This window comes from Rhododendron vialii, chromosome 7a (genome assembly GCF_030253575.1).
Source record: "Rhododendron vialii isolate Sample 1 chromosome 7a, ASM3025357v1".
NCBI classification, from domain to species: Eukaryota; Viridiplantae; Streptophyta; class Magnoliopsida; order Ericales; family Ericaceae; genus Rhododendron; species Rhododendron vialii.
In genome coordinates this window covers 38,020,129-38,045,891 of record NC_080563.1, presented here as the reverse complement: position 1 = coordinate 38,045,891, position 25,763 = coordinate 38,020,129, and the positions used below count along the sequence as shown (strand labels likewise).

Sequence of the window (25,763 nt, the reverse complement as noted above, 5' to 3'; positions counted from 1 at the left end):
CGGTATCGGTCGCGGTATATCGGTATCGGGACGTATCGGTGATACGTCGCGGGAATCGGGTGTCGCGGTCGTGAATTTTTAAAAATCATCAGCAACATGTATAAAACTTGAAAAATATACTTTTGCCCCCAACATTGGCTTAAATAATCACATTTTAATTAATTTAAGACATGTAATAATCCATTCTCTTCATGTGAAATATCCGATAATTTATCAAAACCCGCAAGTCAATAAAATTTTCCATTTCAGGTCACTAACGTACTAAACTACATTTTTTTTAAAGAAATTATATAATAGTTGCTCCGGTCCTTGACAGAGGTGGTGAACAAAGAAATTGGTTTTGTAACTTTTACTCTCGTGAGTCGTGCCACGCAAAATCAACAAGAGAAGAGAATATAGAAAATCTATTACTCTTGAGCCACGCAAAATCGGCAGCCGCGGCTCTCTCTCTCTCTCTCTCTCTCTCTCTCTCTCTCAAACAAAAAAAAACCCAAATCAAAGTATCAGGGGAAAGAAATACCTTCAAAGTTCAATCTACAACCATTCATTTCTTCTCCTCTTTCCGTTTACTTCACCAAATTAGCAGTTCAGCACCAAATGCTCTGCATCAGCAATCAATACCATCTGTTTCTCAAGAATCTTAAACTATTTTTTTGGAATTTTTTTTCTTTCTTGAAATATGTTGAAGAGTGGCTTGTTGAAGAAAGAAATTTGTGAAAGAATGAAGATAGAAGAGAAGATAAGAAAGCCAACGGCAGGTAATGATCAGATTTGGGTTTCAACTTTCAATTGCTGTGTTATTTACTTATTTTCCAAGACAAGATCCAAAATTTTAGGGAAAAAGCTGTGAAAAGTGGAAGGAGTTGATGGTTTGATGCTCTGTGGAAGGAGCACTGTTTTTGCGGATAAAAAAAAAAAAGCTCTATTTTTTTTTTTTGCCGAACCAGCCTGAACCAGCCGAACCGGCCGACAAATCTGTTACATACCGATACGTATCAGGAATCGGCCGATTCACCTGTGATTTCCAGTCTCCCCGTTATACCGGCCTATATCCGAACCGGAACTCTCAAATCCCGGTACGAACCGGCCGATACGGTTCGTACCGGCCAATATTAAAAACTATGTTTAGAGGGACATATCTCTAGCTGTGGTGGGCTATGGCTATGGTTTTTAGCTGTTGGGAGGGAATACAAACAAAAAAAACAAGCGTGGATAGTAAAAATGAGAGTGTAAAAATCACTACCCTAACAAAAAAAAAATTTCCCTACTAAAAGAATGGTGGTACTTTAATACTGCTACTTGAGAGTAAAAATGGGAGTGTAAAAATTACGACTTGAGAGTGATTCTACATTTTGGTAGCTTTATTGGTAGATTTTGCTTGTTAGCTTATTTTCAGTCTCAATTCAGGCACACAAGAAGCAAATAAGCAAGGGTTGCCAAACAAGTTATAGAGGTTGACGAGAGATCCATCTTTCAAACATGACACGACACTCAACAGGCTTATACTCTGGAGCTGTGTGCCCTCCTCCCTGTAAAGCAGTAAAACATGACCAAAAATCAAACTAAAACAAAAAGGCCATTGGTGGAAATTAAGCAATGAAGACAAGAGGAAATTCATGCCTTCACCGTGGCAAATGTCATCCGATTCGCGTAAGTCCTTGTATAACTACACATTAACAAGAAGTACATGGAAATTAAGAAATTCCAGATTTATTTTCTAATAAGCATTAGCATATCATAGTGAATAATAATAGGTAACCCACCCGGCAACTTGGCCCTCGACAACCCACGACCGCCAGTCGTTGACAATGGAGTAGTTCAGGGATCGTATCCATGCTTGAGTTCCCAAAAATGGCACAATCAAATCGTGATCACCGCTGTTTCAACATCCGTTAATATTTTGATTTTTTCTGAGTACCGATTTCAATAAGATTGTACAACAATTTAAAATGCAAGAAATATATACACTGATCTCACCTGTATATTAGTGATCTGTAACCTTTAGTGCTGAGATTTACGTGATACACAAAACTCTCGGCGATGTTAGGAGTGTAAGGCAATCCAAGGTTGCATCTTGTCCACTCCCCTATGCTTCCCTATGTCAAGTAAGAATCGATAATGGAATCCGCGGACAACCAATTAGGGATGGTCATAATAAAGTTTAAGTCAATGAAGTCATTTTCCGATTTGATTCAAGGCAAAGAAGGAAGATCCCGTGAGGCTTTGTTGGAATAACTGTTGTAAAACAAGAACGTATTATCTCAAAATCCCAACAGACTACTCTGCTTGGCAAAATAGTCAATTATTTGGGGCGTTCTGTCATTGTCGTGGGTCCTTTACTTTCATTACATCAATGTAGATTGCCTCCATTTTATTGACATTTTTCTTTGTAAATATTGATTTTTCCGTATTCGATTAGTAATAGTTTGAGATTTTACCTTCCGAATATGAAGTGCTTCTCGGACACCGTCATTGTTAAGCCAAGAATGGGAGAGCCGTTTTCCATTGTTCTACAGTCGAGAAAAACAAGAGAATGAGTAAAGCTAGGAGGTGGATTCTCTATAGTCCAACTGCAAGGATTCTCTACAGTCCAACAGCCGTTCATCTTTGCATCTAACGGTCCGAACTTTTAAAAACTTTTCCGGAGAAAAGTTTCTAGAATTTTTTTTTTAAAATCTCAACCATTAAAAATGTCATCTGACGGTTGCGAATACACATATATACACGAAAAAAGGATGCTCGGATCAAGCACCTTACACACCTCGGATGCCGTTGATTCTCGCGTGGGCCCCCTCGTTTTTTTTTTTAGAATGTTTGGACGGCTTGGATTGGCCGTCCGGTGGCCGGAGACGGCCCACCGGCGGCCGTCGGTACGAAATCTCTCCCCCCCTTTCGGTACATATAGCACTACTCCTCAAATAAGGCTGTTAATTAAAAAAAGACTAATAAGGCAGGAAAACAAAAGTAACTCAATTTAATGCCAAAACAATAGTGAAAGTGAAATTAATCATTGTTCTAGGCAAGAAGTCAATCCAGTGGAAACTGTAGCATAGCCCATCAAAAGGGTCAGTTACCAAAGCAAAAAAACATAAGCTGGAATATTCTAGCAGTAGTACGTAGCAAATTAACACTAGACAACCAAACTAGACAACCAAATTAAGGTGGAATCTACATCACTCCTTTGTCCTTTGGACTCTTTCCTTTCTCCAACAGCACCAGCAACAGCAATATATAAGCAATAGAGGATCTGCAACACAAAGCATTTGATTTCATGAGATACCAACAGTTTTTTTTTTTTTTAAAAGGTGAAAAAAGGAATATTATTGATAGAGATAATGGAGTACAAAAAGATAGCATCCTAACCTGAGAGTAACATCCCAACAATGTACAGTTCGAATTATTTGCAGCACGAGATTAAGTTGCAACGAAGCAACCCTGACAGCAGACAAAAGCAACAACAATGCCTGCTAGAGCTCCAGCAACAACCTGGGGCGGAGTGTGGCCAAGAAGTTCCTTGAGCTTTCTTTGACTGATTGGATGCCCTTGGAACAAGCCCGCAACGATCATATTGAGAACCTGTGGTGATTATCATATTCAGGAAGCAGAACAACAGACATGATTTCGTCAAACTAAATAGTAAGAGTATATGTTAGCAAGAGAAACATTAAGATAACTTCTGAACCCAGTTGAGCTAAGAAGAGGTGAAAATCTCTAAAACAGACCATCACACAAGATACCAACTAGAAAGGGGGGAGGGGAAGTCAAGAACCCATATAAGCTTCAAACCATAATGCTTAACCCACACACCAACGAAGATTATCTAGCAGAAGGAATACCAAAATATCTGTACAATTGATGATAATTGACGATGTGTTTACAGGCACAGGAATAATATGGCGAATTATGGTGCATGAAAGAAGAAATTAATAGTACTGTAGATGACATCTCGAGTTATTGAATTCGGCCTATACTTGTGAAATCACATATCCCGTCAAATATATCACAGATAAGAATCTTTTCCAATTAAGTTGCAAAAGATTTAGTACATCATAGATTATAAGCACAAACGCTTGCTTTTTTTTACACTTGTTTTCTACAGGTGTAATCACCATAAACAGAACTCTCTTCAAAATCCTTATGAATTCCTATTCTGGAAAGATAATAAACAATCTTGCACACCAGACGTGCTTCTGGTACGATCTTAAGTATCTTCAGCATTGAACTCATGAAATAGGGGATGTAAGTAACCTTCAATGTTCCCCCAAACTATGAGTTAGAAAATAATAAAATCTACCAAGTATATGCTCAAACGAAGCCATCACCTAAACCAGGTTCACCCACCCAAAAATAAATGCTTCGCCCACTTCCTACATTCCAGACTGAACACTGAAGAGGAGTTTCGGCAGCTTTTCTTCCAAGCGAATGGAAGAAGTAGGCAGGGATAGATACTTTCAGTTCATCAATATGTTTGACCCATATCTCCCAATAAGTAAGCTCTCCAATCCTATCCTGCATTTTTTGCTTAATTACTACCAGAAAATCCAGTGATGCAAGACAACCATGTGGACAATGCAGTGAGCTCAGTTTTCGGCACAAGAATTCAAATACATCCTCAAAGCCCCAAATGACCTTGGGGTGTCTTATTAACACTAAAACAGACACGTAATAACCCCTCAAAGACCATCTCCAGCAAAACAAAGGTAGGAAATCAGTAGAGAAATTCAAACTTGAAACCACGAAACAAAAGAGGTAGAAATAGCCCCCAAAACTAGCACATATAGACACTGAAAACACTGAATGCATTTGGCTATGCTCTTGCCTTGCATGAAAGGAAATATTCTGTTTCCTGAAGATTCCCCAAGTCTTACCACTTACTAAGCAATGCATGTATCCAATTAGGGCCACTAAAGGAAGGAGCGAAGCCAAGTTTCAGTGCCTGCAAGCCTGGCTCATTACCTTTATGTATTATTCGAGTCAAGACTCTTGGCTCGAGTTGACTAACTCCTTCGACCTTAAGTTCTCCAGGGCTTACCACATGAACGAATCCTTTTCACATGGCCTCTACATCATATAAGCTCATGACAATAGTGAGGGCCAACGTGGGATGACTAAAGTATCATAAAGATGGGGTAAACATCACAGCTGAAAATCTTTTCCGTTCATAGGAATTCCATTATGCCGCAATCCCACATCAATGAAGTAAGCACGCGTCAACCTTCCCTCACTGTACCAAAATAAACGACTAGTGTATAGTGCCTTCTCGAATGATACCTAGTTCACCTTCATATTAGGAGAAGTTGCTAACAAAAATCCAATAAAGTACTTCCATATAAAGAAAAAGAAACACCTGACAGACTCCGTTATGAGTTCCATTGCAATACATGCAAAAAAATGGATCCCATTAGGACGGAAACCCAGAAGTGCCCTTATGTATCAGACAGAATTATAAATACTAAATCCAGTTTCAATCCATAGCCCGATTGGATGGTGTATACGGTGGGTGTATTACACAATACACCCGGATGAGAGGTGAATACACGGTTTGGCATCCACTTTTTCCCCTGTATTAACTAATCCCCGTATTCGCTAATACACCATTCACAGCCATAAATTATTGCTACCCTCCCAGGTAGCAATAGCTAATCCGGGTGTATTCGCCTGATTTTTGACCAAAACACCCCTCCTCATCCCCCTCTCCCAACGGCTCTCCCTCTCTATTTGCTACAGAGTACAGAGAAACAGAAGAAGAAGAACAACACCACCAACAACAACAGATCACCACCAGCACCACCACATAAACACACACACAGAAAACATGTATGTATACGTAAGGAGAGATGTACCTGTTCTTGGGGGTGGATTGTGTACAAATCGGAGAGAGAGCAAGATAACCCGCCGATCGGAGAGAGAGACGATTACCGGATTGGGGATGGGTTGTGTACAGATCGGAAGAGAGAACCGGGGGGCCGCTCCTCCTTCTTCTACGCTTTTGTCTCATCTCTCTCCTCTCTCTCTCTCTCCGTATACAAGTACACATGTAGTTGGGAAAATGTAGAAGACTGAAAGTCAGTCGATACTCCCAAAGTTGGGAAAATGGGAAAATGGGAAAATTATCAAGTGTAGTTGAAATCAATCCAAATAAATGGTGTAGAATAATGGAGAGCAATTCAATGGTCACAAACAATTTTGAAAAAAACATGTGTGACCATGTGTATTGCAAGTTCCCCTACTTAAAAAAAAACGGAATCTATATTTTAGTACAAATTTGTTAAATTATTTAACTAGTTAATGAAGTAAATTATTATAACTTAGAATTGTCGAAAAATAATTAAATATATTAAGTTTTGCAATTATATAATTAATGTTAGACATAATAAAGTTTGGAACTGCACAAAGGTAAAAGAGTCATTTGACAGTTTTTTACATCATACACCATTCCTTCTAATACATCATCCAAACCATCTACTTTTTAATACACCCTTTATAAATGTCACATCAATGTGGGTCCTCTCTTCTTAACTAATACCCCCGACTATCTTATCCACCCTTCATAAATAATACACCCAAAACTCATACCGTATCCAATCGGGCCGAGAAACAAATAGTCACACACAGTGGCGGATCCAGGAATTTCCCATAGGGAGTCACCTGTCAAACATAACTTTGGAAAAAAAAAAAATTCACGGTCCAATATAATGAGAAGATAAAATGTTTTAACATTCTTCATTAAGCAAAAAAGTTCAAATTTAAAACATTATGAAATTTGCAGCATAACTTTCATTTTTTCATTCAAAATTTAAGATCCTATTAACTGAATGAATTTTGAAGAAAAGTTTAATAATTGTGTGTCCGGTAATGGTATCCTTGTGATCTAAACGGTAGATATTCCAGAGCTTAGAAGAGTATTATTCATACAATGAAATACCTAGCAGGAATCAAAGTTTTAAATCTCACCAAAAAATAAAGCTATCGATATACTTCTATAAAATAGAGCACTGGACAAAGAGATATTTTTGATTGAGGTAGTTAAGCACATTGAATAAGGGATTGTTTTTCATACTTTTTGAGACTTATAAGGTGACAGATTTGATATTTTGTAAATCTCAATAGGGCACTAGTACAATTTTTGAGGGGATAAATGAACTATATCTTAAATTAATAGGGTAAAAGTGCAAGAGTAGAAAAGTCAGGGTCAACAGGGATCCGCCCCTGGCCACACAACACAAGAGAACACCAGATTTATGTGGTGGTACTTCCGGCCAGTGCATAACAACAGTGTTGGTGATGTAAATCCGAAGTTATAAGGTTAATAATAATAATACTTGCTTGTTATATACGCAATAGCTCACATAATCTGCCCTCTCTTCATTCGATACATAGTGAAATTTGGTCCAAGCAGTGAATATACTCAACTAACCAATTGGGGAAATACTTAAAAGTAGTGCCTTTTTTGTTTGCGTTCTTGACTTAATTGTTCTTACAAACCTTATGGAAAAAGAAAAAGAAAGGATTAGAGTTTCTTATCAAAACAGTTTTGGAGAGAAAAGTATTTTTTTATTGTTTCCTTCCTATGGTGAGATTTGATGAGAAAGAATTCCCCCTTCTCATGATGCCGAAGAAAAGGGTCGTCGACCAATCTCTCAACAAACAAACAGATGTATAGACTGAACAAAGGTAAATTCCAACAATTCAAGCATTGACTAATAAACCGAAAACACAATTACCATACCTCTGCTTGCATCCCAGCATGCCGCCTTACACCGATCGCATCATACATGACAATCAAACTAAACCCCAAACAAACCGGAAACAACGAGTCCGCCACTCCGTGACAAATCGCCACCGACGTCGTCAGCGCAGTGCACAGCGCCGAGTGAGACGACGGCATTCCTCCCGAAGCAAACATGATTCTCAAATCCCACTTCTTCTCCACAAAGAAATTCAGAACCACCTTCACCGACTGCGCCACCATCCAAGCAAACAACCCTGAAACGAACGTCGGGTTCGCGGCCAGCGTCGCCATGAACGGACTCAACCGGACCCTCGCAGTCGCCGTCAAGCTCAATAGCGTGTTGCGGAAATAAGGATCAAACCAAAAACACACAAAGAAACACACACACCCAATTGAACACAGAAACAACAGATTTACGTGGTTCAGCAAATTGCCTACTCCACGGACAGCTGATTTGTATTTGGACATACTCTCACCCAATCCCAGTGTATACCCACCCAAACTCTCAGATCTCTGTGTTACTGTACAATAGCAAACTACTAGGGTATATATAGGGAGGAGTAAAACCATGTTCACAGCCATGCCAGAGAAGAAAATTCCCATCGAGACTCTTTCTCATTAAGGTAGCTTTATCCCAAAGTTTCCTTTTGTCAAACATAGTTGAAAATTCCCATCAAGACTCTTCCTCATTAATGCAGCTTTATCCCAAAGCTTCCTTTTGCCAATCCTATGAAGATCTTCTTTGACCAAAATCAGTGTTCCAAAAGAAGAATTTAATCGCCGATTAATCAGAAATTTGGCCTAACCGATTAGATTAATGCCTAGAAGGTTGAATTAGTAGGTCAGGAGGTTAATCGGAGTTAGTCGGCGATTAACCGGCGATTAGTCAGTCGGCGTCTAGCGGCGATAAGTCGATTAATCAGTTAATGGGCGATTAGTCGGCTATCGGCGATTAATAGAGGTAAAATCTATAATTTTGAATCAAGGGGTGTAACTGTTATATACTCATACCAATTTAAGGGCTTTGAATCACAGTTTTTAGGGCTTGTTCAACACCCAATCATCAATTGATCGATCTCGGAGTCACCTGTCATATCTCTGTGTAAAACACGAGATCTCCGAGCCGCCTATCGCTGTAACGATCCGGATTTTTGACCCAATTTTTTTTTCATAAATATAATATTATTAGAATTATTTTCCTTAATGTAATTCTTTTTTTTTTAGATACAATTATGCATGCAATATATACATGTTTTCTTTTTAAATTTTTCCTACACACAAATTACATGCATGTACAAATACAAACTCCTTCCGTCTCTCCGTTTCCTACTCAGTCTCTACTTCCTCCCTAACTCTAAAACCAAGCCCAATTCGTCCATTCAAAATTCCATGAACCCAATCCCATTAAATTCACTCTTATTCTCTTCAACCAAAATTCTCCTATAAATACCCCACCCCATTGACCCACGAAATTTACACTACAATATTCCCTACGTCCCACCAGTCCAAAAGAGAGAGAGAAAACCAAGTTTCAATCCATGGAGTTTTAAAGAGAGAAAGAAAGAGACAGAAAAGTGGGTTTCGTACCAAGATCCAACCGAAACTCAATCCGACCATTCCAATCTCTTCCTTCTACTCCTAGTATCACCAAGCATCGTCCAATTTGGTTCCAAAGTCTCCCGATCAAAAAAAACCGAAGTCTTCTTTCCCAAAATTCAAGATTCGTTTTTAAATCAATTCGATCCGATTAAAGGTATTATAATCCATTCCAACCTCTTCTCCAAGTATATTAAGTGTTTATATGCTTAACCATATGTCCTGAACGAAAAATATATACTTTACCGTGCGTTTTCAGCCATATTCACCAATTTGATATTATTTTTGAGCCCGATACTTTATTTGTAGTTATTTACGAATAAGATGACCCGTCTGATATTTATTTTACAATCTGTCTGATATTAATATTATGAAAAACTACTGACTTGATATTATTTTCTTACAATATAATATCATCGTAGTATAAAATGTATTAATTATATCAGTTTAATTTATCTGGTAGATTGAGTTGGTTTTAAATGTTTCGAAAAAACTTTGCGACCTTCCAAACCTCATTTTTGACGCCTGGACTATTTTTCCTAGACTTTTCACACCTGAAAGATCATAGCTTGTTAAGATCATATTTTTTTTATTTAATTATCTATTTATTAAATTATTTATTAGTTATCTATCAAAGTTTACCAATGAAAAATCTTTGCGACCTTCCAAATAACGTTTTTACCCCCAAACTAATTTTTTCTAGACTCCTTGCATCTCAAAGATGTTATCTTGTTGGATTAATTTTTTTTTTATTTAATTTACCATTTATTGTTATTTCTATAGCGTTTCCAATCAAAAATCTTTATGACCTTATAAACCTTATTATTAATGCCCGAGTAATTTTATTTAGACTCCCTACATTCCGAAGATAAAACTTTGTTAACCTCAACATATTTTAATTAGTAAATTATTTATTATCTATGTACTTCACTTTCGGTCATTTTATTTAACGTCTTTATTTAAACTAATCTCGCGACCCTCCGAACTCAACTTTTGATACTCAACTGGTTGCGTATGACCTTTAGAACTCTTGGTAAGGTCATGATAAATATTTCAATATTTTTATCTAATTAATCTATTATATTAGAATTAATTAATAAGAGCCCAAAAAAATTTCCTTTTAATTCCTTTTAAAACTTTTACTTTATTATTGACGTTGTGACCATACAAAATTAAGGGCAACGTGTGACGTCCCACTTTTTCAGTAAAATAATAATAATAATAATATTTTGACGCAAATAATTAAATCTTTTATTTTTCTTTTCAAACTTTTTGCTAAAAAAAAATGTATATGTTGGGCTGTTTTTTTTTTTTTTGCATCAGTTACACGTATCGCTTAAAACCCTAAGTTTGGTTAAACTGGGAATGGGTCCCCACAAGTGATTAGTTAACGTAAAGAATAATGTTGGGTAGATTGTGTAATTAGACTAGATAAGTTTTTAAGTTTGAACGTGGACAGTTTATTAGGGTGAGGAAGCGTTTAGGGTTATTTTATTCCACAAAGTTGAGAACGAGAGGGAGGAAGAGAGAAGCCACAGTTGAGAGTTTGCGGTAGTTTTTGGATCGGTGAATCTTCGGGTAAGGTTTTTATCGTCTCTTTTTCTTCCTTGTTAAGTATATAGTTTATGGTTATACAAACACATAGAAATAGGGGCCTTGATTTGGGAAAAATAGTGGTTTTATTTGGTGGTGCCGAGTGAATGGAGGAGAGAGAAGGAGGGGCGGCAATGGTGATGAGGTTGTGCGCTTGGGGTGATGGTTGTAGTGTGTGTTGTGCTTGGTTTGCAAGTGTGAGAATATGTATATATATTAGTATATTATGAACCTGTATGCATGTGGAGTGTGTGCGTGTGTCGAGGCGAGACAATTGAGAGATTAACCCATGAGGTATTTCTTGGAGTTAACTTAAGGAGGATCGATATTAGTGATAATTATGGCCCATAATTATATTGTTATTAGTTTCAGTGGTAAATAGAGTTGCTGTTTTCATTGAATTGATTTCCGTAATGCATTCTTTTGTTCAGACTAGCAGAGTACACTCGAGTAATATTACGTTTCGCGATTTATCCATCCAATCGAGGTGAGTGGTTAAGCATGTGATCCCTTCTTTTGGAATTCTCTTGAGCCTATCGATTATTGACAATTCGTTATTGGTTGTGATCCGATGATAATTATTTTTATTCGTTGCTCTCATAATTATTGACAATTGACGTACCCTTCGGCATACAAGGTTCACTGATGAAAATTAATAGGATTGTTGGATTGCCCTTATTTTTCTTGTTGTTCGTTCGTTGACTCCTTAATATTATTGTGACTCTGCAACGACACGGAGAATAATCCTGGTGCAGGTGCTTCCGGCTCGCTGTTGTTCTATTTGTGTTTGGGACCATGGACTATATTTGTATTTATTAAAGTCCAAGGAAAAGACCCGTGAAATATCGTGGTGACTTTGGCCGCGAGGGAAAAGACTTGTGAAATACCCTGTGACTCTAGTGCTCAACGGATAGGGAAAAGACTTGTGAAATACCCTGTGATCCTATTCCGGATCGGCTTAGGGAAAAGGTCTCAGGCGCCATCCTGTGGTGACTCTAAGTACAGTGTTGGATCCAACGGGCTAAGCCCTGAGAAAATATTTGGCATTTGGCAATTGGTGATTTTGGTTCCCACTTAGCCCTGAGAAAATATTTGGCATTTGGCAATTGGTGATTTTGGTTCCCACTTTGATTTGGATTTCCATATTATTGTTGGTCATTCTTAATATCATCTGGCAAACTATTTGATGTAAATGCTCATTAGTGCGACTCGATTATTGATCCTGGTATTCGTTAATCAATTGTTGAGGCCATTGATACTGCTTGTTGGGTCGTTCATCTTGTCCTTTCTTATTTAGTTGTTGCTATTCATTGACCCATCGATCATTACTATTGAAAACCATTTCTTTGGAGCACTCGTTATCGTTCATTTATACGTATGCCATTTTGTATCACCCTTAGCATGCTTAACTACTCACTGAGCTCGTCAGCTGACGGATTTATTCCACATTTTTTTTCAGGTTAGTTCATGGAGCATTGTAGTGGACTCTGTGGCTTTGTCGGGACCTTCTGTTTGGACCTCTAGGACATCTGCATTTTTTTTATTTCTTTTCTATTGTCAAAAAGCTTCCGCACTTTTATTTATTAGCTTCTGCACTCTTATTAATTGGCAGTTCATTGTAGAATTTGGAGTTGGAGATTATGAGATGTTTTAACAAAAATACTGGTTTTGAGGTTGCACATTTTGTTTTAATAAAATATCCAGTCTTTCTCTTATTAGTTCGAATTGTAAAAATATTTTTAATTAGGCTTCGTGTCCCATGATTGCTTCATGGTGCACGGCCGGTCATGCTCCCGAATTTGGGGCGTGACAAACACAACGGCTCGTTCATAATAAGTTGCGTGATTTTATTGTTTATTAATTATTTTTAATTATTATTGATTGGTTGTATATTGCATCGATACTTGATTTGAATGCTAGATTGGACCCTAGAGACATGGGGTGGTATTGCGAAATAGAATTCATCTAGACGATGCTAGATAATGGATAAACTGGAAAGTTTTTATTTTTTAGATTTGCCTGCAGGCGGATTTTGGTGATTGTGATGAGATTTGTGATGAAAATAAAACTGGCGGGTGTTCAGTGATAAATTGATGAAAATAAAACTGGCGGGCGGGTGTCCAGTGATAAATTGATGAAAATAAAACTGGCGGGTGTCCAGTGATAAATTGATGGCGGGTGTCCAGTGATGATTGTGAAGTGATTTGTGAGGTGATATATAAGATAGGCGAACCCTAGTTGTGATTCAGGTATGATAAGCTTTCCCCTTGTTGTAGTTATTGGGATGCATACTCAGTACATAACTTAGGTGTATCTGCGACATCAAAGGGAAGTGATCTCATGGGACCGAGCATGGCTAGCGGATGGGGAGGAAAGATCTCGCGGAGGGATCTTAGATCACACAAAGGGATAATGGATAGTAATAAATCAATTTATGTGAGAAATCTCTATTTTACTTCGTACTATATTTATCCTGCTGCTTGCTATCTGTAAAGTAAGATGGGTAGTTGGGTTGGATTATTCTACTGGGTGATTTATCACTCACGGATACGTCTGTATCCTGGCAAATCGTTTGCTTCGGCGATCAATTTGCCAGAGGGCGCAGGATTCACTGGAGAGGATTCAAAAATGTTGCAGTTCAACACAGAAAGAATATCAGGAACGAAGATCGAGTATGTTTCGGATTTGTATCAAGCCTAGAGTTAGCTCTGAAATTAATGTATTTTGAATCAGTAAATTTATCTTGTGACTGTAATAGCTAAACTTTATTTTGAAAAATTATATTTATTTAGCAAATTTTCTTAAGATTTTATTTTAAATTGCTTACGGAAAGTCGGGGCGTTACAATCGCCTCTCTCTCTCTCTCTCTCAAATTCGAGATCTCCTCACTCCACGTCTCCACCGACCTCGAATATTAGTGTTTTTTTTTTTAAAAGCCCATACCCATATTGACGCGTTAGTGATTCTGAAAACAAAGTGTAGTAATATTTTTTATTAAATCTTAACACAAAATGTAGTATTGTTTGGTGTATATAAATAAAGTTATTATAATTGGTAAGTGACTAATAAATGAACGGTCCATACCCAATACCAGCTGGTATTATAATCATGTTAACAGTTTTCTGCAAAGGCGAGATTTCTATGTCATATTTGAAAAACAATTGATGTTGTTGGATTGATAGATGAATGTTCAATTTTTTATGAGAGTTGTCATTGGGGAGTATTTGTATATAAATAAATAAAAACCCGACTAATTGCTACAAGCCGATTAATCGGCGATTAATAGGTCTCGAAGCTCGAAGGTGATCGACCGAGCGACGAACGCCGAGCGACTTTTAGAACATTGACCAAAATCCTCCCTCTTGTGAAAAACGTGAGAAAACTCCAATCTTCAACAATCTCCACCTTGGCGAGAAATCACCTCCCAGACACAATCAAGCTGCCTCCAAATACAATCCAAAAACCAGAACAAACAGACTCTCTACAAACTCTAACAAACAAAGAGAGACAAGAGAGCAAACTACAAAAGCAAACAACATTGCTCTCAAAACCGGACAAACAAACAGACTGACTGCAGATAACAAATGCTCTGAACAAATTCAGAATACCGGAACAAACCAACAGAAGAGCCAGATTTCCGAAGTCTTCGAGTAAACTTCAGAACAGATTCGGACAAGTCGCGCGACAACTCAAAAGTCCCGGCAACAGATTCAGATACAGATTCGGATGCTTGACCCACATCAAGCCAGATGCTCAATCTCGATTGAGCCAGGCGCCTCGGAGGCGCATGCACCCCGAAGGTGCTTAACATTGAATCAGGTGGACTGAGCTTGAAAATCCCAGAGTAGCATTTGATATCCAATTGGGTTGATGAATTTGGGCATTTTTTACAACTCAGTACATGACCAAATAATAGTATCAGGGAGCCCATTTATGGCTGTTGGTTGGACCCTAGGCAATGGCCTCTTGAGCTTTGCCCTAGGGGTGAGACTGATGCGGATTAGTCTAACTAAAAGCGAGCAGTATACGCTCGCTTTGTCCTAGGGCCGAGGTCGATGCGGACTAGTCTAATTAAAAGCGAACAGTATACGCTCTCGTAGCTACACTTAAAATGGTTCTAGTAGTCGATGACTTTTAAAGAAGGGAATATTATCAAGGGTTATTTACCTAAACACCCAATCCTATTATCAAGCACTCTTCACTATTTCTATTACATTTGTGACTCTACCTTTTACTTAGCAAGTTGCTTTCAGTACTCTGTTTTTTTTACCATATGTTGCATTCGCCAATACCTTGGTTGTCTGACCAAGGAGCATCACGGTAATTGGATCCTTTTCTGAAGTTCGCTCTGCACGGTGCAACGCTTCATTCGAACTGTCCAAAACACTTTTAACCGATGAGATAGAGCTTTGCACGGTATAGTGCTTTTGAGGCGCTGCACCATCTGATCCCGCCTTTCCGTCCCTCTAGGAATACAAATTTAATCGCTAAGAAGCCATTAGTACTCTCTGAAATATAATGCAAGGTTATCTTTATAATTCAAAAAGTAATTTATTTTTTAATGCTGACTTGCCACAGCAATATCAAGAAGCACTTTCATGTTTCTATTTTATTGGACATTTGAATCACAAGGACTCGAACTATTTTGAAAAATCATTCTATGATCTTGGGGGCACCGTTGCTCCCCGATTTTGCCAAAAATTTCACATACCGACCAGTGTTTGATTTTCATATCATTTGAAATAAGTTGCACGATAGCTGGAACCGTAATGCCCGCGTACGAATCTCCGCCCACGTAAAATGGGTTTGAGAGGAATTCCGGATGATTCATCAGCCACTGCAATGACGCTTTTCTTTAAATAAATTCATAAATCGACATAGAAATTACTAAATCCCCTGTAATGTATCCAAAATTTACATCTTTTGTTCCGAAATCTTAGTGTTTATTCCATTTTTTTAAAAATCCCAAAATCTTTATCCATTTTGACTAATCAGGGGATTTAGTAAACTATATATATATTCTGGTGTGATTTAATTAAGGCTTAAGAAAGTAAGTACGGTTTTATTAGAGCCGGGTTGAAACGGGTCACGGGTCAAATATTTGCAACTCAAATACAAGTTGATAGTAGGCGGGTTGAAACGGGTCGGGTTAGATATATGTTAATTTAAACCCAAATCCAACCCGACCAGTTTTCCTCCTCCTCCTTTTTATTTTTTCGAGATAATGCTAAAACTCTTTTATATACACCGTTTTATGTACCTCACTCAGAAATTGATAGGCGTGTTCACAAGCTTGTAAATCTGACGAGTGAGTAGCAAGTGAGGTTCTTGCGTACGAGAATCCAGCTCCCACTGGCAAATCCAAAAATATTATGCTTGCCACCTGATATATGTATGTACGTACGTAACATTGTTAATCATGCCCGGGGTTCATGCTAAGGGACATCATGCGTGTTGGGCCCATCTGGATCGTCCGTGCCCGGCAATGGATAGCTCAGATTTCGTCTCGACTGACGGCTGAGATTTGTTCGGCCGAGATGAAATCTGGATCGTCTATTGACAAATGCTATTTCTATGCAGCATATGCATTCATGCACGTAATGACTACTACAAGAGCTAGTGAACGCAGAAGAAAACTTTGGGCCCTACAACCATTGTTCTGCGTACACCTAGCTAGCAAAACTCGAAAACTGTGGGCCCTGCACTGCAACCATTGTTCTGGATGAGCAGCGGTGTAAAATGGATTACCGGAGCTAGGATTTGGATTCCAAAAGGCTAACGTCGGCAATGGGCATTCCAAAAGCTAACGACGTCGGCAATGGGCGTTCGCCAACGTCTTTGATTAGGATGTAATCTCAATAATGCAAGAGAGGGAAAGACGGAGAGGAATCCATGAATTTGGATTCGTACCATAATTTCTCTATTGAATTCTACGTACCTTTGACCATGAATTTGGATTCAACACTAATTCGGGCAAGCTCCCATATTTCTGCATTGCCTTGAAATTCAGCGGACCTACACAATTAAGTTTTCAAATTTCCATTTTTCAGTTCAGCTACGTCTCTTTCTTTTTCGTTTTTCTGCTAATGGAAAAGACATGATCGATGGGGATAAAATTGCCAAGGAAATGTATAATTTTACAAGTGGTATGTGAATGTGCCCTTTATGCCTTAAAAGATGGGATTGGTCCAATATTAACCACGTTAACTTTGGCCTTTGGGAGGCACTAAGGCTTGGTTCAAAAGCTCTGTCCGGTAATGATTCCAAATTTTGAATGATTACAAATAAGTCAAGAAGACAATTTTTTTTTATTAAAAAAAATCATGAGTTTCGATCATAGTTTTTTACTTTTCCGATTCCTCTCGTCGAAACTAATCAATAGTCCACAAAAATTTGGTGCAAGACTAACAAGTGTGAAAAAAATTTGAATAATGACAAAATTATAAGTTAATTTGAGTTATTTATCCAAAAATAGTCACACTACCCCATTCCGCTAATTACAATAAGTAGTTATTTTTTTGACTTAAAGATGATGTATTGTGAGAAAATGATCTGTCTCATAAAACGAAAAATAAGTACTTATTGTAAAAAAATAAGAACCTTAGCAGAACGAACGCGAATTTACCTATTTCATACATGAAACCGGTAATGGAAGAGCAGCCAGGGCCTCCATTTAGCCAAAGTACCAATGGGTCCTCTTGTGGGTTGGACTCTGACTTCACAAAGTAGTAGAATAGCTGCACATTCTCTGATTCATCCACTCCCACATAGCTATTACATGGACATACAAATAAACATTCAGGCTCAGTTTCAGTGACAGAAATGAAAATGTTAGAGAAACATATTTTGAAAAACTACTTCTGGCAAAATTTTCAGTAATTTAAACTTGAATAGAATTGCCTCTCAATCGGTTACTCGGTATTTTTGATTTTCATAATCAAACCCATTATCACTCAACATCGCAAGCACCCAAATATAGCCATGCATTTTGGAAGACAAAACAGTTGAATGAAAAGACGGAAAAAAACATTCGACGTGTAGTTTGTGGATATCGTCTTGTGAAGTATCCGTGTTTTAGTTGCTTCTTGGTAACTTATTTTCAATCGAAATTCAATTCAATATTGAAAAACTGGTGAGGCCGTCAATATTAGCAATCCTCACTACCAATTTCAATCTCAAATTCCCTATCCTAATCCTCTGCTTGCTACTGAACCCGGCCCTTCAACATTTAACACGAATCGAACAAGACCTAAGTATTGACCACCTTAGCCTAGCACAATAGCTGGCCTCACGGGTTTGTCCCTCTCGGCCTTGGATTCAAATCCAAAAGGGCACCTCCAAATTGGAATTGTCTCGCATCATTTCATACTATTATAGACATTATTCACATGCGATTTAAGATGCCAAATGCTTGCATAACGTATGCTACTATGTACTACACATATTTCATACACGCGAGCGTGGAAATCAAAATGAACAAGGGATCAGTGGACACACCCGGTTTCGAGTTCAAAAGGAAGCGGGCCTTGGAATCCTGGGAGAGACTCAACTGCAGAAGAAGAGACCGCGGGCTCTGAACAACAAGCCAGCAGAAGAGACAGGACCAAAATCGTAATATGGCACCCAGTTACTGTATTATGATCAGTTTGGAATTTGAACAACAATAGCTTGGCTTCTGTTTCCGGAATTGCCATTTCCAGTAATCAAAATCTTGATTTCCAAATGGGAGCAGGGGATTAGGTCTCACAGAAATATACACAGATGACAGTAAATGAAAAGGGTGAAGAAATCCCAAGGAATTAATTTGGCCAAGTGGGCATAGAGAAATTAGAAATTAAACTAAGAAGTGTTTGTTCTCTACAAGATCGATCGAATGGTCAAATTTCATGGAAGCTAAACATTCCAAACCTTTGGCCACCGGAAGGTTTGCCCTTCTTTAACTTCAAGGCACATAATTAGTTGAGGTGGGCGCAAAAACTGACCTGAACCCCCAGTTCCGGTTGTAAAAAAAAATAAAGAAAAGAGTGAAGGAGGGATTGTGGAAGGGATCAGAAAGGAGTTGTTCTTTGGAGTCTTTTTTGGACATAATAGTATATTTAATCCGGTAGGTAGCAATTGGATTTTACCACATTTTAGTTTTTGGAGGTATCTCCTATATTTCTTGCCGTGATGAGGTATCTCCTATATTTCTTGCAGCGAATCTGTTCCTGTCTTAATTTGAAGATCCAAAGCCTCTCTGTCTGTCTTCTCTTCCTTTATATATATATATCAGAAAATAGATATACGTAGGACGATGCGACAAGATATATGTTCCGACAGCTTCGTCATCAGCTATATATATATATATATATGTAAAACAAAAAATTTCGCATACAATGATATGAAATCCTTGAATTATCTTATCATCTGAATCCAATTACTTATTGTTTACAAAAATCACATGGTTCTGATTTGATATTTGAGTTCAAGTTGCTGCTTTTACGTGCCATGGCACTATTAACTTATTACCTTTCGACCAAAACCAAGTACAACTGCATATGATGCTTTAACATAATCTGCATCACAGCTAGCCTATCTCGGATGGTTGAACTAAATGAGGTCCAAATCACAGCCTCTTTGTTTCTCGAATTCCCAGTTTCGCTTTCAATTTTCGACCTTAATCTACTTGCAAACCCATAAAACAATGGATCTAACGTGGAAAAGAGACTGGATTGGAGGAACTTATGCCATTCTTGTACGACGTTGTTACCAATTAAACAGGGTGGGAATTCCGGATTCGCAGCTTTCGGGTGAGCTGAATTTCCTGTACAAAGAGAGCCTAGTTTCAGTCAAGGGAGGATGTGGAAATGACTCCATTCCGTACCATCAATTTTCCGCGAAAATGAAATCAGTTTTCATTGGTACTTTTGTTTCATGGTCGGAGCACGATTGTGCATGGCTGCAATGTAAACTAATGTTCGTGATTTTTGCGGTACTGCTAGTGAGAGGGCTGCGCAGATTGTCGTTTAAATTGTTCAGTATGTTTTACTAATTCTTTTGCTTCGCCTGATTCTGAATTAATTTGACTTTGCTTATTTAATTTCACTCACCATCTTGAACTACCAGCACGGCAAGGCTGATGCTAGCTCTCCGCACCACTTCTACTCTCTCTTAAAACACCTCCAAATTAGTAGTAATTGGTTTCGTGTTATGCTATGAGACAGAGGCAGACATGGAATACAAATAGGTGAAAGTACATGGAGACTTCCTCAACTATCGTTTTTTTCCCATAGAGATCCCTTAACATTTAAAATCCATACAGAACCCTTCAACTATAACCGTTAAGGCATTAACCAATCAGCACTCTTATCTCAAAAAGACCGTTAAGATGAAGGGGTCAGCGTGGACAATTTTTATAGTTGAGGAGGTCAATGTTGGCACTTTTTAAGGGGTAGAGTTGTTATTTTTCCTCATTCCGTTAATATAGTTAACCAATTTTTTTTTATTTCATATAGTTGAGGAGGTTTTCTTGGATGATTTTAAATGTTAGAGGGTCTCTGTGAAAATAAGTAATAGTTGAGGGAGTCTTCGTGTACTTTAACATACAAATAAATAAATTAACTTGGAAACCCATCTCAACAGATTAAAACAAGATAAATTTTGAAGGAAAAAAAAAAAAAATTCGTGGCCGAATGTAACATTGAGGCAAAGCGGCCAAACTAGAAAAATTACTCCTTCCACTTTGTTGTTCCTCCTACTCAAACTCAGGACCTCCAATTCTTTATTAAACTACTCAAACTCAAAATGTAATATATATGTTACTATTTTTTCAATAATCTTTAGAGTAATTTATGTATAATATATATCGGTTACTTATTTTAAAAATATATGAATTTTTTTATTAAAAAAACTAATTAGTATTACATTTGGCGAGCAAATGGTATTTTGTCGCCAATGGGAACCTTTATGCAACAAAATATGACTTTTCTCGCCAAAAAGTAGCATTCGGCGATGAAATAGTAGTTCCTCGCGAAATAGGTCCAATTTGGCGATGAAACACCAAAAGGTACCATGCATTTGGTGAACGAAATTTGGATTCCATCGCCAAAAGTCTTTTTGGTTGTGAGATTACAAAGAAATTATATTAAACGAAAAACCAACCTCAACAAAGGGAAAAAAAAGTGGTCCTGCAGGGGATGGCATACTACTTCCAGCTAGCACCTTGATGGTACTGTGGTAACGGCATGTCCTCACGGGGTAGTAGCTATGACTTAACCGGACATTCCAGAATGGGTAGAGAGCCCCTATGGTCATGCTCATGAGGGGTTGCTACGCTGGTTGTCTCCTCCCACCCTTTTTGCTGTTCAAAAAAAAAAAAACCAAACCTAAGAGCCCAAGCAACAAAAAGGGTCAAAAAAAGACAAGGCAATATATCCAATGGAAATAGACCTGATAAGGAGGAGTGAGGGGAGGAGGAGGAGAAAAGATGCGCGCACATGGGGAGGAGGGGCAGAAGGTGGAGGAGATGGCAGCGAGAGCAATACCAGGGAGTTAGTAGGGCCCGAGAAATTAATCAAAGCTCAAGTTGGATTAAAGCAAAATAGGTCTTTCAACTGAACCACTCCACCAGGCAAGTTTTGACACCGGATAACAAAGTAAAAATGCATTATCGAATGTTGCTGTACATTCCTCGCAAGTTCGCTAGGATGGATCCTCTGGTGCATAACCCAGCATGTCAACTAATGTTACAAGATTGTTGAGTATAGTGTCACAACCTAGGCATTTTGACAAACACCTGGCATGCTTCCCACCAAGACATGCAGGTTTTTTTCCTTGGAACAATCTAGAGTTCTCTAGAGCAATGTGGAAGCCTATAGGATTCTAGGGAACTTCTAGAACTATCTCGTAAATTAATCTGACTGTTGTATACTCTCTTCGTCCCAAAATATTTGTCCGGTTCGCCAAACGAGGACTAAAAAATAATACATTTCTTTCAATAAAAAATTCAAATTTGTTTCTTTAAAGAACTCGTCGATATCTATTGAATTGTTGGAAAAAATTGAAGTTTTTATTGCAAAAATTCTACTCCCCCCGTCCGGATGTAATAGCCCTTTTTGGGAATTTGTGTCATTTTTCAATCGATTATATCTTATAATTTATAATGTTTTATATAATTTTGAAAACATTGTCTTATAAAACTAATTGAGATTTATCAAACAAGATCCATGTTGGATATAAAATCCATTACCAATTTAAAGATATAACTCATTTTTTATCTGGTTAGAATTGAACGAGCGACTATTAAATCCAAACGGATGGAGTATTATTTTTATGTCCTCGTTTTGTGGACAGGACAAACATTGTTGGACAGAGGAAGTATAATTCTAGACTTGTGTAAATATTTGTAGGTATAATAGTTGGGAAGCTTCTCTGAGAATGTTCTAGATTTCTCCTTGGTGTATAAATAGGTGCCCAAACCGCATCCAACTCCAAACCAATTGGAAAAGAGTGGAGAGGTCGCAGATCCTGCCCGTTTGCGGCTCTGTCTGTGCGCAGCTCTGTCTGCGTGGCCATGTCGCGACGCTGTCTGTGCGCGGACCTGTTGCAGCCTTGCCTGTCTACGGGCATGTTTGTGCGTGGCCCTGTCGCGGCCATGTCTGTGCTGTGCACGGACCTGTCGCGGCCCTATTTGTGTGCCCAATCTATCCGCGGAAGAGACAAAGGCAGCGCGTCTTTTTCCGTCTTGTGTAAGATGCAGGTTTTCCTAGATGGAATGGGTGAGGTCAATCCGAGGAGGATGTTCTCTCTCTTGATCAGTGCCCACCACTTCCTCTATAGGTGTCATATGTCTTCTTCTGATAAGGTGGTCAAAGCTCTGACCTGGTCAACTAAAGTAATTTTGACCTTTCCCACAGCGACCAAAGACTGATGCATAAGAAAATTGCCGCAAACCAATGAAAATAGGTTGGATAAGGATGAGCGGGGGAGGAGGAGAGGGAGGAGAAGGTGGCGGCGGAGAAGGGGGAGGAGGAGGAGGAGGAAAAGGGGGAGACGGTGGAGGGGGAGGGGGAGGGGGAGATGGAGAAGGGGGTGGACGTGGGGGAAGAGGTGGAGAAGGTGGCAGTGGGAATAAAACATGGGTGTTATCCCCATTACCTGGGCAATTAGGGAAGGCACGCCCAATGCAGTTGATCACAGCTCCGATCACATCAAAGCAAAAAACCAAGTTTTTCAACTAAAACATTCCACCACCCACGGCTTCACACCGGACAATAAACTGAAAATGAATTATAGAGTGTTGCTGGTACTGCGTGCAAGTTGGTTGGGAACCCGCGAAGTCCTTGGTTGATAACCCAGCATCTCAACCAATGTCACCAGATTGCTATGCCTAGCTATCTTCAAATAACTATACACCATTTCCAGAGAAGTCACATCGAAGCTCAAATAGTCATTCGAGTCGGGGAAATTAACACAGCATTCTCCATGCTGCAACCATTCGTACTCCCAAAATTTGCGAGGATATAGACTGAAATAACTCTTCAGAGAGCTCTAATACGCCAATAAATCAGCATATAAGGGTCCCAATGGCTGCAGAATACACAATAAAACCATTCATACTCCAGAGAAAAGCTGTTGAAAAAAAAAACTAAAACGAAAGGAAGAAAGCGCTAATACACCAGTAAATCTATATGCAAGGATCCCAATGGCTGTAGAATACACAGAATAAACTAATTCGAATGGATATTATTACCCAGATAAATTTTCTTTTACCTGGTTGACTTTGGCCTGGTTGACTCGAGGGCGGAGGCGTACACCTGATGGGTGAATTCAGACGATCTTGAGCCCAAACCCCGTGAATTGAGAATGTGAGCAAATTCGAGACGCATAGGGCTGTGGTGCAAAAGCTTGGGATCCATGTGACCGCTAATTTAAAAGAGACACATGGGACTTGGAAACTCGTAGGAGGAATCAGCAGCATCAACATGATGAAAAGGATCACTGGATGTTTCTTATAATAGTTTGCACCCTTAACATCACTGAAAAGACATTCCAGAAGTTAGCTTCACACACATACAAGAGAAACAACCACGCAAAGCAAAATAAGAAATGTGTGGAAGCAACAGGCCTTAGCCCTATCAGGGCTTGCCTGCATCGTTTTAAAAGTTTTACTTGTGAATTGAATGCTACTCTCGACCAGGCAAATTATTTATCCAAAAATTCTAAGGATCCTGTTGTAAAAGAGTGTCTCAACGTTTGCGCTTTACAGTACGATGATGCTATATATGATGAGATCCATGAAGCCATCGAGAATTTGAGCAAATTTGCAGCAGATGAAGTTATTGTTGGTGCTCTTACTTGTGAGGATACATTTAATGAGGAGCCGAATGTGCGTAAATCGCCCTTGACAGCTGACAATTTGATACAACTAGCTATAGTTGCTTACAAAATTATAGCATCGCTTGGTTAATTTCATGTTCGTAACCAATTTCCTCCTTTGCCACATCGAATGAATAAATGAAGAAATTAATAATTAATATCTGTCAAAAACAAGCTAAAAACATTTGTTAATGTTGAAAATATCATTGGCGGTATCAAAACACGTCCTTGGCCGTCATTTTTCCTTTATTTTTTGGGAAAATGACGGCCAAGTGCGTATTTTGATAATTAATACTTGTCAATGATATTTTCAGCATTAACAAATGTTCTCAACTTGTCCATGGCAGGTATTAATTATCAAAACACGTCTTGAGCCGTCATTTTTCCTAATTTTTTGGGTACGATAGAAAAGGAACAATAACTAAAATCTCTTAAAAACCACACCTCCCAGATCCGCCTCTAAAAACGGAATGATATCGTTTGGGGGATGATCATTTTTGTCTTCCCGGTTCACTCCCGTGTTAGCCAATTTATCCAGCATTTGGTTGTCCTCCCAAAATGTGTGTTTTAAAGTGCACCCCGAAAAGGCTAAAAGAGCTTTGTATTCTCGAGTTAAAACCTAGTGGGCAGAATGTTCGGAGAACTCCATGAATTAACTTCAATGAATTACGTGAAGAAGTCATACTGGATGATATAAATCTATTATTGCAAATAGAATATTTAGATTTATTTAGTAGAATGTAAATAAATATTTACTACTTAGGAAGACTCACTCTAACCCATTAAAATCAACTTTAAAGTGTTTAGAAACCTAACCTAGAAAGGTAAATACTATGGCCTTATAACAACTAAAATCTCTTTAACTGCAGTCACACTTCGCATGTCCACCTCTAAAAGCGGAATGATATCGTTCGGGGATGACATGTGGCACTATTTTTGTCTTTCCGGTTCAATTCCCATGTTAGCCAATCTATCCGCTACCTAGTTGCCATTCCAAAACGTGTATTTTAAAGTACATCCCGTAGAGCTAGAAGGGCTTTGCATTCTCAAGTCAACACCTTGTGGGGAGAATGTTCAGGGAACTCCATGAATTACCTTTAACGAAATACGTGAAGAAGTCATACTCCATAATATAAATCTACTATTGCAAATAGAACAGTTAGAACATTTCGCTTTTTAAGTTTCCACATGGCATTGGAGTGGAGCCTTTTAAAAAAAATGTTGCACCATATATACTCAACGATGACAGAGCAACAAAAAGAATGCTCGATGATATGACCCACATCTGACAGACCTCAAATGCAAATGCACGTAAGAGAGGATGTTAAATAAATATAATCTCATATTACTTGAAAGTGCATGAAATGAGTGATCACTTAATAACATTCGAGACTTCTCCACTCATTGTCAATTAATTTTGAGATGGATACTTGTAACTTTCCACAGCTTTTGCCCGCTCGTGAGTTCGAGAATGATGTGTAATGGC

The 25,763-nt window shown here is 38.5% G+C and overlaps 1 protein-coding gene across 1 annotated transcript; it reads right to left on the bottom strand.

The window, feature by feature from the left end:
* Positions 1-1,300: 1,300 nt before the first annotated feature.
* LOC131332990 (serine carboxypeptidase-like 7) lies at positions 1,301-24,423 on the bottom strand. Its single transcript, XM_058367292.1, has 14 exons — positions 24,174-24,423; positions 18,419-18,532; positions 17,547-17,692; positions 16,860-16,936; positions 16,182-16,304; positions 15,656-15,758; positions 3,609-3,623; positions 3,448-3,542; positions 3,173-3,247; positions 2,439-2,510; positions 1,978-2,096; positions 1,764-1,877; positions 1,621-1,666; positions 1,301-1,529 (listed from the first exon to the last, which is right to left on the bottom strand). The coding sequence occupies exons 1-14, from the start codon at positions 24,203-24,205 to the stop codon at positions 1,446-1,448; spliced, it is 1,215 nt and encodes a 404-aa protein (XP_058223275.1). The 5' UTR covers positions 24,206-24,423; the 3' UTR covers positions 1,301-1,445.
* Positions 24,424-25,763: the final 1,340 nt, after the last annotated feature.